Raw genomic sequence first — 13409 nt, 5'->3', positions numbered from 1 at the left:
TATTTACAATGTGCCAAAGGCTGAGGAAATGATTTCATCGGCAATCTTCTGTGTGTTTCATCGTAATCTTCTCCTACCTACTCCTCTACCAGGTTTGAAGTTTTCAACCGCGAAACCATTTTTGACTGGCAGGTGGCGATTCGCTTCAGTATTTTCGGAGTTTTGTTGTTTTGTTGTTTGTTTCACTTCATAAGGGAATGTGTATTATAGAAAAAAAAGAATTTTTTTTTTTTTATAAAACATGCTACTCTTAATTTCCATGTGGGTGATGACATTCTCAGTGGTGTTTCTTAAAGCTCTGTCTTGTGCCATGATGAATAAAAAGTTAAGCAAAGATTTTGTTCCCTGGCATTGAATCTAATGAATGAACTCGCACCCCATTCCAGACTCTTCGATATTCCTAGGTCCCGGGGTTATAAATCATAGCAACTCCACACAGGCACAGCTATGGCTTGGGGACATCAACCAGTGACATGGATGCATCAGACATTTATAATAACTTTGTCGCAAGTGAAGCCTGATTAACTAAATTGGGGGTGATTTACTGCACGACCGGAACCGAGGTGTCCTCCCCGGCCGGCACACTTTCTGCGTTCTAGCTGCTCTGTGGGCTGAGGCCTCGTGTTCTTCAGGGAGACAGAGCAAAGTCTAGACATGGTAGCCAGTGCTTCTTACTGGGGAGCGCTTGGGGCCTCTTTGGCTTCGGGTCCGGCACCCCTGCCACTGACACCCCGGCTCTTCCTGGCCACCCATGCGCAGCCAAGAGTCTGCAAACCGGACCGGAGCAAAGAGCACTTGCTTGTGGGTCGCGGGCTGCCCTGCCACCTGCTCTCGTTCTGCCCCTGCTCACCCTGTGCCCCTGCTCACCCTGTGCTGTCTTGGTTTTGAATCAAACCACACCCCAGCCATTCTCTCCATCCTTTCTGGACTGCACCGTCTGAAATAGGGGACCCCCCCCCTTCCTGCCAAATTCTTTCCTCCAGTCCTGTTTCCCAAATCTTCCAGATCAAATGGCCCTGAGGTTGATGTTTGTGCCACAGGCTACAAAAGTGGTGTCAGCCTGTCCCTGGTCAGACCTAGAGTAGTTAGTCCAGCAAATAGGGCTTGGAATAGTTCAGCCCCTGTGACCTGTACTGTGAGAACAGCAACTGAGACTGCCAACGGCGCTGCGCAGACGCCGCAGGATCCCAGCGGTTGGCACAAGGTAGGTAATCAGTGAATGGTGCAATAAAGGAATAGATGAATGCATCCCTCTAGCCATACCCACCTGCCCACCCGCTCATCTACTTTGGCGAGACAGTGGTTTGTGAGAAGGCTACAGTACCGTGATCGAAGTAGATCTGCCATATACCCTTTGCCTTGGTCTGCTCTACCTGGCTCACGGCTCTCAGAAGCCTCAGAATTTCCCAAGTGTTGAGGGTGTTCAAAGTGCCTCCTGCTGAGTTGATGAAGGCAACTTCTGGAAAACACCTGAGGGTGGGGCTGGTTGCCAGTTGATTAGAGGGTGGGAACGTGCTGCCCCCAGCCCTCCAAGGGGAGAGGGGCTGGAGGGTAATTCACGCACCCCTGCCGGTGACTTCATGGATCACAGCCGCGCAAGGAGGCCTCCAATCCCAAGAGGCGGGGCCTCGGCGAGCTTCTGGTGGCAAGCGAGGAATTTCCGCAGAGTGGCCTGCTCGGAGGGCGCAGGGGCTCGGCACCCTGGCCCACATGGTGCCCCCACTCCTTGGCAATAAATCGGCGATCTAGTGAGTAAACTGGTTTCCTGCCTTCGGTGAGCTGCCCCAGCCAATGAACTGAACCCGGGGTTGCCCCTCGAGTCTGAAGTAGGGGGCGGTCTTGGGAGACTGAGCCCTTAACCCATGGACTCTGACCTGGCCTCCGGGGAGAGGCAAGAAGCCAGCTGAGCCTAGTTCCTGGGCGCCTGCTGGAGTCAGAACTGCTGGATGCGGGGCGGGGCGGGGGCGGGGGGGGGGGGCGCCACGCTTGAGTTGGAATCGGGCTGCAGGACGCCAAGTCCTCTCCCTCCTTTGCATGTTTCTATTTCTGGATCACGCGTTTACTCTACTTCCTTCCAAGTCAGCATGACTCAGGCCGTCCCCCCTTCAACGAGTCTGGTTCCCTCGCCCGGTTCCAAGATTAAGATGTGAGGACGGTGCCTCCCGCTGCCCACTAGAGGGCGCACAGCTGCTCCTTGTTACCACTCAGTGAGCCGCCCGCCCTGTGCTCACAGGGTGTAGGGGAGGGGGAAACCTTTCCCCTCTGACGTCCTGTGAATTAAGCTGGCCAAACCGCTTTCGAGGAGAAGGGTTTATTTCCTGTGCATGAGAGAAGCCAAGAGAAGAAACTGCTGGCTCCTTAAACGTTCCAGGTTAAAGGTGTCTCTATCTAACGTAGTCTGGAAAGGGGCGAGAGGAAATGGCTTCTACCAGGAAAACAATAGGTTCCCTGGAGAAAGATACATTTGTTTCAGAAGACAGATGGGACCCCAGGTTACATCCTTGGCAGAAAGTGCTGTCGCTGTCCCTTTAAAACGGGAGCAGAGAACACAAGGAAGTAATGTGGCACCACTGGTACGTGGCACCACTGGTGCGGAGGGCCTGGCATTTTACTGCAGGCCCGGCCGCTTCAGCTCCAGGCAGAACAGATGGTTCCTGTTGCAAGGGGAGAGGGGACAGCACTCCACTACCGCAGGCCTAAGAAATCACGTGATCTTGAAAATGTAATCTTGTCGCAATCCCTGGGCTTGGAAATAATTGTGGGTGTCCTTTTATTCGCAGTGACATTTCCTGGTCACATCCCTTTTGACTTCTGGATCCATCTTAAGTGTTCATGGGGTGGGATCCTGAGGACACAGCGGACTGTTTTGCATTAGCAGGCGAGAGCCTAACTATCCTCTTTGCTTTTGTCAAGTGGGATGCGCATATTCAGTAAATGTCGTTGCCCCACCATATTTCTGTTTTATAAAGGTCCAAGACCGCGACCTGACTTCTTTCTGTAGTGGTTTATTTTTTTTTTTAAGATTTATTTATACACGCACTGAGTACAGTCAGAAGCGTGGGAGGGTGAGAGAATTCACCAGAGCCAGAGCAGGGAGCAGAGCAGGCAGAGGGACCGAGGTACACTGCTGAGGGGAGCAGCGCGGAGGGGGGGGGCCTGCGCGCCATGTGGGGCCCTCCTTCGGAGGTCGGGGAGCAGCCGGGAATCGAACCGGCGCAGCGGAGGCTGCGGGCAGCTTCACGACCCAGTGCTCAACCGCTGCACCACCGGGGAGGCCCCGGTAGTGGTTTTAAATAAGGCACTTGTTTAGAGCAAGCAGCCAGGCACCTGCTACCCCTTATAATTAACTGAATGGGGAGGAGACTGCTTGTCCCCTACAGCCTTCTTGAGGAAGGGGCAGAGGAGACTGTATTGTCTCAGTACTTTTGTCCCTTTCCTTGCTTTGACTGTCCCTGTCCTTGCTGATGACGTGAGGCTGACAAGCCATGACGGTGAGTTCTATGTGCTTCAGTCACCATCTTGCACCCTCAATATAACTAGTAAGTCAGTGCTATGGTCTGAATGTTTGTGGTCTCCCTCCCCTCCCAGTTCATGTAGAAATCTAACTCCCAAAGTGATTGTAGTAAGCAGCGGTGATTAAGCCATGGGGGTGGAGGCCTCACGAATGGGACTAGTGTCCTTACGAAAGAGTCCAGCGTCCTCCCCAGTCTGTCGCAGGAGGAAGATGGCATCTATAAAGCAGGTGGAGTCTTACTAGACACTGAATCTTGTACTTCTTGCCGCTGGTGGGGGAAGCAGATGCCTTCAGCTCACACAGGTAAGGAAGGGCTGAGCGGGCCCCCAGGGCGGCTGTCTGCCTTCTCAAGCGCCATGCCCAGCCTCGAGCCTGTCCACCGTGGGTCTGAGTTCCTGTGGCGGGGCCTGAACCTTTGACACATGTCTGTCAGGGCATGAGGCACAGAGTGGACATGAACATTTACTGAATGCAGGTCCCTAGGAAACCACTGGAAATATTACACTTTAATATGCAATCCCAGTTCGAATCCCCGACTTGTCTGCTAATACTTAGCCTAACCTACAGTGGTTTGTTCTGATTCTGAGGTACTATGGTGCTATTTCCATAATTAAAAGACTTAATTTGAAATTAAGACAATATCCACAATGAATTTGAAGTCATAAGATGAAATCTCTCAGAGCAGACTCCTGACCCCTGCATGCAATTAAGTTCAACCCCACACAACGTGGCTTTGAATCTAGTTACTCTAAGCCTTTCCAGGAGGGGCAGGAGGGTGTGTAAACTGTGACCCTGTCATCAGCTCGGCCTGACGCTTTAGAGGTGGCTTTTCTCATGGAAAACTTTAGTCCTGTGAAGGGGTGAGTACCTGCCTGGACTGTCTCCATTTTCCGGTTATGCCGCTTAGTTTCTCAAAATTTCCTCTCAAACGCTTGCTCAGCACCAACCAGGGGAAGCCACAGCAATCCTTCCCTCAGAAGCCTGAGAATGTCTGATGACGAGGAGAAAATAGCTGCTTCCAGCAGCGAGCCTCCAGCCTCCTGCAAAGATTTCCTCTGTCTGAAGAATCGATTATTAAGTGTCAAGTTACTCTTAAAAGATCTGCAGAACCTAGTATTGATCAGCTTTATTTTATTTTAAAATACGCAAATAGTTTGAAATGTGTAAGTTTCCGGTTGTGATTTTTAAAGCTCCACACAAGACTGACACGACGACAAAATCTACACCATGTGAACCACTCCTGACCATCAAATGCCATCTGCCAATTTAACGCTCCAGCCTTCAGGAGAAATCAGGAGCTGGTACCATACTTTAACACACAGGCCCCAATGGTCCCTGGCCACACGCGCTGCACGCCAGCTTCTGGACTGCGGGCACAGAGTCCGGGTGGCAACCAGAGCCCCCTAGGAAGCCTCTGCCCCGAGACAGAGTCGACACAGACATTCATCCCTCAGCCAGAAAGACTCTTGGGAAGCCCAGCAGTCACGCCAACCCAGGCGCACTCAAGGGCAGGACCATCCCTGTGCGGCGCTGGAGCCAGCCAGGCCTTCCAGGTTCAGACTAGGAGAGAGGGGAGGCTTCAGGCAGGAGGAGGGGGACTCGAAGTTGGGGGAACTTGCCAAACGCCAGGCACAACGAGTGAGACCAGCCAGCGGCCGTGGGACCACGGGGATTAAAAGGAAACTATCTCAAAAGTTGCAGGCTTTGAAGTGCAGGTAAAGGGGAAAGCGGAGCACTGAGAAGCCTCAGCCGTGAGAGCGTCCCGGGGCCCACCTCCGCGTTTCCTCCAGGGGCCACTCCTGTTACTGCAGGGACCTCAGAGAGGCCGCTCACTTGGGAAAGCCCAGCGACTCACTCACAAGGAAGAGCGTGGGTTCAGATACTTGACCTGGTCACACCGTGTGGACCCTCGGGTCTGCTCAAGGGCCCTGCCGTGGCCAGGAGGAGGCAGCAAGGGAAGAGCGGCTCTCTTCTCGAAAGTCTTTTTCTGAGGCTGTTCAGACTCCTCGAGAGGAAATGCACAGGCAAAGCTGCAGTTAAAGGGGAAATTTCAGGACTGCTGCCCACTCGGCTGGGAGGGCAGGAAACTTAAACGAGTTGCTCTTAACTGCCAGGGGCAAAGCGGGGCCTGGAGGGCATGCCTGGTCTCCATTCGCTAAGGAATATGAACACGGTGCCATCACCCACCTGACGTTCCCACGACACCAGGCGTGCAAGTCACTTTGGGGGAAAATAGTTTAATGTATGGCTCTGCAGAAAAATAGCTGGTATTTTCCCATCTCCGACAAAGCACTGGCTACGAAGTCCAGCGCCACCAGGCCACCTTCATCCTGTCCCACACGGCCGACAGCGAGTCCAGGGCCGGCCGCACGTCCAGGATGGTGAACTGATAGTCCTTGTTGACTTCGCCGCCGTCGTAGTAGTCGATGACATACCTGACTTCTGTCCCGCAGCGGTTGACGATCCAGTCGTGCCTGTCGAAAGGCAACTCATACCTGGAACAAAAACATGCGAGTGAGCACTGAAGGCTTGGCGGTGCCTTTGGCTTCCATGGAAGTAGTGAGAAAGGCCGAGCAGCAGCGCCTGGTAACACCTGCTCCCAGGCTGGGGATACGTGGGGGCAAAGCCCCATGTTGATAGGTCCAGACCAGGGTGGGCCAGCTCCTATCCTCACAGAAGACAGCTCAACCCCACCGCACAGGACTAGCTGGGAAGCCACCCCCAGACATGCCCATCTGCCCCCCACCCTGTGGAAAAGTGCGGGGGCAGGAGTACTGGAAGGCAGGTGCTGGAACATTCTGGAAGAAGGCACAGTTGCTCTGAGGCTGTTGGGTTTGCCTGCCAAGAGAAAGCCGCCCCTGCTGTGAGCTAACACGTGTGCTGCCACTCACCCCATCCAGGAGCGAAATCTTGCCCGTGGTGAATACTCTTTCGATTTACCTCCGAACCGGACCAGCGAGGGCCCACAAGGGCACTCCCTAGAAATGCCAAATCAGGAAAGCCGGCGTGAGCTCTCTTGCCTCTGCACACCGCGTGCTGCATTTCTCAGTAAGAGATGCAGCGTCCCCGCGCAGGGAGGGGCCTGGAGAACAATTCCAAGAAACAGCCCTACTGGTCCCAGGCCTTTATTCTGCCCGGGAAGGCATGTTCCACTGCCCCCACCTTCCAGCGTGCAGCTGGGGACCAGGGCCCTCCCCGGGCGCATGGCCGAGGCACAGTCCCGGCAAAGATGAGGCCTGGGCGGCGCCCTCCTCAGCCTAGAGCAGCTGGGACTTTTCAGATAGCAGCATCTTACCCAGGATGCCCTGCTATCTGGAAGTAGGGTGTTCCATTCGGTAATTTGGTAGATCACTTTGGATCGGAATATGGTAACAAAATTTCCATACAAAAGGTGTTAGCACCCCAGGCCCAAAGCATAACCTGCCCGGCAGCACCGCATAAGAGCATTCTCTCTCGGCCGGAGGGAGACTGGACTCTCCCTTCACTGCAGCCCGCGACGAGCGCCGTCCTGCAGGAAGGCCAGTGCTGGCCGACGACGCGGGGGGCCAGGAGGCAAGGTCCCTGCTAGAAAACCTGCTCCTCCTCTCCGCAGACCCTTGGTGAGGGCTTACCAGGTGCCAGCTACCCACGCCCCACCTCTGGGGACAGCACGCCCCCGTGAGCCGTGCCCGATGCAGGGGCAGTGGCACATGCTGGAGGGCCCCTCTGGCGAGCTGCTGTCTTGGTCAGACAGGCTTCAGCCTTGCTGGGGGTCTCGAAGGAGGTGGGAGGGAGACACCAGGCAAGTGCAAAGGACCCCAGGGGAAGCACTCTTGGTCTCCTTTTTGGGAAAAGCTCATTAGCATCTCTTGTCAAGGGGTCACAGAAGTAGCCTGAACCCAGACGGGGGCATGCGCTTCTAAAAGGCTGACTTCATTCTGATGAAACTGGCCGCTGACTGGAAAGGGAGCTGACACTGACGGGTTTCCTCTCCTCTCCTCTTCTGCGCCAGTCCCGCCACGAGTCACCAGTGGGCAGCCTTCGGCGTCAGTCGCTGCAGACGCTGTGGCTGCAGCTGGTCGTGGGTCAGGGAGAGGGGGAGACGCTGGGAGGACGCGTTTTAAAGGTCCCGCATATACTTACTCGGCATGGAGGGCTTCCCACTTCAAAATCTCCTTCCACGCCTGCTCGTTATTCTGATTGTGGATCCGAATGATGTTATACATGTCCTTCTGGCTAATATCCTCCTCCTTCCACTTCCACCTAGGGGAGAACGTGTGCTCGAGATGACAGCTGCCAACAATGCCACGAAGCGAATCCACTTGCCCACGTCAGTGAGTCCACAATCCGCCATGCATCTCTCAAGGCCTAGGCCATGTTGACATGACATGTTTTCAGTGGGCACCACTGGTGCGTGACTCCCTAACTGCCTCCAAGTAGTTTATCCAAGAGCGTCTTTCCAAAAATTTTTCCTGAGTTATCCTGAAATGGGTTCATATTTGTGGTCAACCTGACGGGCCACAGGATACTCAGACATGGGGTCAGGCGCCACTCTGGGCGCCATGAACACGTGAACAGGAGCACCGAGTGAGGTGGCTTGCCCTGGTGTGCTAGAACAGAAAGGCTGCATCAGCGGGAGCCCCCCACCTGCCTTCCAGCTGGGACACTGGGATTCTCCTGCCCTCGCACTAAAATGCGGGCTCTGCCTGGGTCTCCTGGTCCTCAGCTAGTGCCTGGAGATGCTGGGGCTTCTCGGCTTCTGTAACAGTGTCAGCTGACTCCTTAAAATAAGTCTCATGTACAAAGTTACACAAGTCCCGTTGGTTGTTTCTCTGGAGAGTCCCAAGCAATACACTGGCACTTACATTCCTGGCAGTTGCTTGTTACAAAGTGATTAACTTATATAAACTTGCTGTGTATTTGGGCGATAACAATCTGTTTAACATGTAACTGTTAGATAAATCTGATGAGCAAATTTGTATTCCCCTGAAAATGCTCACACACTTACCCCTTCTTTAACATTGCATTCCAGAACATCTGTTCTGAAGGGTACACCCACTTTTTCTCTGAATCCGCCCTGGGGATGGATGACTCCTCTCTGGCAGTGGACAGTGCAAATGGCTGATCGGGGGCTGGTGTCTGATTAGGAGGCGGCATCTAAATAAAATAGGTGGAGTTTGGTTTTAATGGTGGAAATGTCTAAAGTAGACACAGGCATGACACGAACCACTTCCCGGCAAGCAACCCGTCACGCATGCCCCATTACACCAGTGGCATTTCAGACCCCTCAGATGATTGGGCTGTTCTGAAGACAGAGCACTGAAGAGGCTCTTCCCTGTTGTGTAAGTTCTCCCTGTGGTAACTACACATTACGGTTAAATGTCTGCTGTCTTTCTCCTCAGGGAGTAAGAAGAAGCCATCATCCGTTAGCTTAGCTACAGATACAGGATCTGTACACACGCGAGAACTGAAAGGCAGAGGAGGAAACTGCAAGCCTGACGTGCTGTCACGTCATTCCTGTTTATTTAGTGATACACGGCAGGCTTTGGCCTAGGTGCTAATAAATAAAAGCACAGCAAATAAAATCGAGTCTCTATTCTCAGAAATTTTGTTATCAGAAGACCCCAGTGCGGATCCCCCAGTCCCCAATTTCTCCATCCACCTTGTTTTATTCATGTCTCCTGATGCCAGGAGGCTGGCATATGTTCTTGGGAGAAGTTGCTATAGTTGGCATCTTTTCATGCTAAGAATCTCTGGTCCTAAAAAGTAGTTGGTAAATCCCTTCCAGCGCCATCCATGTTGCTGCAAATTGCATGTGTTTATCTTTTTTGAATGCTGAGTAATATTCCATGGTATATATGTACCACATCTTCTTGATCCAGTCATCTATTTTTTGGCATTTGGGCTGTTTCCAAAGCTTAGCTATTGTAAACAGTGCTGCTCTAAACATAGGGGTGCAGGTGCTCTTTGGAATGGATGTTTCTGTGTCCTTTGGGTAAATACCTAGGAGTGGAATTGCTGGATCATATGGAAGGGATCATGCTCAGTGAAATAAGCCAAAAGGAAAAAGAAAAATACCAGATGGTCTCACTCATAGCAGGAATCTAGAAAACTTAAATAAGGGACCAGGAAAATGAATATAAGAAAGTGAAAATCAAAATCAACAAAAAACTATGAACCAGAGACACTTTTTGGGGGGTGGGGCGGGAGGGGAGGGATTGGGGTCAGAATAGGGGGTTTGCAATTGTATGGGGGAATATAAAAATAAAATTTATTATTTAAATAAAAAAAAAGTAGTTGGTAAAACCATCACATCATTAAGAGTTTACAGATTTCGTTCCTAGCCTGCTATATACTGAAGGAATAAATGAGAAAAGGTAGCGACCGGTACCACGAACTGCAGCTTTTGGCCGAAAACATGCAGGTGATACTTACACACGTTACAGGACACGCGCACATACAGTGCAGTGTGTGTACCATATGTTAACAAATGTAAATGTCTGCTGTCCAGAAGCTATGGTATTTGTGTGTTTGCCCGTGTGTGCGCATGTGGGATCTCCCGCTTAGCACTTAGCACCTCTAGCCCAAAGGGAAACACGCCTTTGGCCTGGCGTATTCCCCCTCAACCTACTCGGGCACTTGCTGGTCACTGCTTCTTCCTCGGGTGCTCTCTGAAACTACACTGAGAAAGGTGTTCTAGAATTTTTTTCTCTGATGGAATGTCTTGGTTTTTAGAGGACAGGAGACAGTCCTAGCGGTCTGCAGTTTGTCTTGAGTGTCTATAAAAGCATCTCTGCATAACAAGTTCCAGGAAGTGGGGGCCGAGTGCAGATTACCAGATTAGAAGGATCTAGGTTCGTATTCTCAGCCACGGCGCCTGTAACGGGGCACTCCACGTACTCGTAGGCGCGCTCTTGGTGGGCAGGCACAGAGTTAGCTTTGTGCTCCCAGGCTGACTGAGACGGTGCTGCGCTCACTGGACAGCCTGGAATCAAGCAGAAGAACAGCATGACCACAGAGGCAAGACACCTGGCTCTCTCATCCGGGCCCTAAGGAGCTGCACTTCAGCCCAGTGGCCCCACTACAGGCAAGTCAGCTCTCCACTGTTTCAGGCTGCCAGGAGCTGAGCTAGCTACCCTGCTCACACCCTGAAGACCAGCAGAAGGGCCTATGAATTTACTTTCCCTTTGGCTTGAAAGACAAAGGAGAGCTCATTCTCTTACCATGTCATGCCCCCAGCAAAAACACCCCCCACCCCACAACCTTAATATTTTCAAGAGAATGGATTGTTCATGCCCTGGGTTTAGTAACGGGCTGAAGTTTCCTGCCTGGACTCGCAGCTGTGAGCCAGTACGGAGGAAGCTAAGTGTGTGTGTGTGGGTTGGGGGGGGGGTGGGTACATTTCATTGGGTATCCCTGACTCTGCTCACCAGTTCCACACAAGCCCCAGGCCCAGTCAGGACAAAGAGTCCCAGCTTTGGTTACTGCTGCCTCCTCTCGGGTACTGGGGACAGATGACCGTGAGCAGGGGACCACTCAAAAAGGCTCGTAGAGACAAGTCTGAATGCCACCCTGCTTGTGCTGTGCTCCGCAAGTAAGACAAGGCACAGGAAACCCTAGCCCAGGTTCTCCCCCATCTGTTGGTAGCAAGAGCATGGCAGGAAAAGGCAGAAGTAAAGGGAATGTTCCACACTCCACCTGGGTCCTGATGCCACTTCAGGGGGAAGGGCTGACCCCTCTAAGAGCTGCAGCAGGAAGGGCAGTCAAGGTCCAAGGAGCCTGGGGCTGCTGCAAGCAAGTGTGGGGCCTGTGAGGCAGGTCTAAGACTCAGGAAAGGGGCAGGTGTCAGGAGAACCTCGGCCCAGGAAGACAGCTGCTGGTAATGGGATCCTTGTCTGAGGCAGCAGCAGCAAGGCCAGGACTGCACAGCATGCTGGGTGCCCTACACGCGAAGACCAGCCCCTTTCCTCTGCTTCTCCTCCCAGCCCCGCACTCCCTAGAGTCATCTGTCCCCTTTGCATGCAGGGGGACTTGCTCTACCTCCTCTCACTGCCATTCAAAGTGCCAAGCCTTCAGCCACTGGTCCGAGCTGGGTGTTGGAAAGAAACTACTTTACGTTCTTCATATTATATAGCCAGTAGCCCCTTCAGTCGCCTACGAGTGAGTCTGGATGAGAGTGCACAGCAAATGAAATTAAACCAGAAAGAGGGCTTTGTGACCACCCCTGGGGACGCTCAGAACTGGCAGACACCTGCTTCATCTGAATCTGGCTTGTCTCTTCCTGTATGGAGAAACCCCTGGAAGGGTGTGGATCTGTCCTTGTTCAAGGTCATAGAATCTTCACTGCCTTTGCCACTTAACAACTGTGTGATTTGTTAATTTCCTAACTATAAGCATGAGAAAACAAATCACAGGATTATGACCATGAACACGTGAGCTCCATTAGGCAAAGAATTCCTGTCTGTTATATATGCTACTGTTGTCTCAGTGCAAAAACAAACAGTACCCACCAGTGCTTGGCACCAGCGGGCAGCAGGTGAGTTCTTGCTGACTGAGCATGGGAATGCAGGACTACAAGGCAAGGAAGTATCAGCCCTCAGGAAGCAAGGTGAGTTGGTTCCTCCCTCCAGGTCTTGAAACAAGAAGTCACATGTCAGCCTGTTTCAGACCAGACTTTTACATGAACAATCTAAGCAGATGTGAATCGCTTCAAAATGAAAGCGGGTCTTCCATTGTGGCCTCTACCCCTCAAGAACGAGGAGCAAATGCACCGGGAGCGGGCTTATTTTTACACAGATGAATACCCCTGAGGTCGACAACCGCTGAAGGAGACACAGGTAAAGTGTGGGGGTGGGAGCTCACCAGCGGACCAGTCACTGGCTCTCAGGCTTATCTCATCTTACAGATGATGGGGTAAGACTCAGAGAAGTAACCATCTACAGTCATGTGCCTCCCGAGACCCACCCCAGGTCTCCTCACGCCCAGGCTAGAAGCCTCACTAATACCCTTTTACATTAGCCCCTGCTAATGTATGCTGCCTCTTCCTTAAAGACAAATTCGCTTCATTTTCTGGACAAAGGGGGATTACCTTTTGTTTTCCCTTCATGCATTGGACATCCGGAGGGCGGGGATGCTGTCTGACCGTCGTCGGAAGCACTTGCAGTCTGAACTGCAACAGCAGGGGTAGATGCAGACAAACCCATGGCCGAAGTCGCGGTGTGCAATCCAAACAGTCTAAATTCACACGTAGCAAAGCAAAGACAGGGGTGACTGCTGACGCCTGGGCTCCCACTTCTCCCCTGATAGCTTAGTCTCGCCAAGCCTTGTCCTTCTCCTTGTCACCCTTATGGGCAGGATAGTCACGTCGAGGGGCAGCCTTACCATATTCCCTCTTTTGGGTAATACAGGACCCAAATCTACACCATCCTTCGGGGGCACGTCTCTAAGGCTGTGAGGTGAGATCTCTGAGTAGCCACATCCCAGCGACGGGGTGTAGGCCGCCAGGGAGGGATGGAGGGGTGCTAAGGGCGTGATGGGAGAAGGGAGGCCCAGGCGTCCAGACTCCCCACAACCCCCGCCCCGGGGCTTAGAGAGGGGCTGCGGATCGGGTCGGGGACCTAGTCGGATAAGGGATTCGAAGGACGGTGAGGGCAGGGCGCCGCCCGTCTTCTTTGCACCTTCCCTGCGCGTCCCACCTGCTCCAGCCCCCAGAGCCCAGCGGCCCCAGCCGGCCAGCCCCTCGGCACCTGACTGCTGTGCCTGGCTGCTCCGACGGCGGCTCCGCCTCTCACAGCACTCGAGCCTGCAGCGGCAGCGATGCGCCGCCGCCTCCCCCTCGCTGGGTCACCGCTGCCGGCCGGGTCACGGCCAGCGCTCTCGGCCGCCACTACTTCCCCTTCCGAAGGCGGGACTTCCT

General features: G+C 53.1%; 1 protein-coding gene across 3 annotated transcripts; it reads right to left on the bottom strand.

Moving 5' to 3' along the window:
• Positions 1 to 5810: 5810 nt before the first annotated feature.
• Positions 5811 to 12696, bottom strand: HCCS (holocytochrome c synthase; the record flags this gene model as incomplete). 3 transcript variants are annotated; one of them, XM_084258466.1, is made up of 6 exons in its annotated part: positions 5811 to 6009; positions 6406 to 6492; positions 7637 to 7756; positions 8502 to 8650; positions 10330 to 10478; positions 12582 to 12696. In XM_084258466.1, 6 exons carry the CDS (start codon positions 12694 to 12696, stop codon positions 5811 to 5813), a joined length of 819 nt encoding a protein of 272 aa, XP_084114592.1. The 3 variants fall into 3 exon arrangements, with proteins under 3 accessions (XP_084114592.1, XP_084114594.1, XP_084114593.1); XM_084258468.1 differs by having other exon boundaries at positions 8502 to 8632; XM_084258467.1 differs by having other exon boundaries at positions 10330 to 10469.
• Between the last annotated feature and the right edge of the window lie 713 nt (positions 12697 to 13409).

This window comes from Talpa europaea (genome assembly GCF_964194135.1).
Source record: "Talpa europaea genome assembly, chromosome: X".
Lineage (NCBI taxonomy): Eukaryota > Metazoa > Chordata > Mammalia > Eulipotyphla > Talpidae > Talpa > Talpa europaea.
The sequence above is the reverse complement of the archived record's forward strand: the minus strand, read 5'-3'. Positions and strand labels throughout refer to the sequence as shown.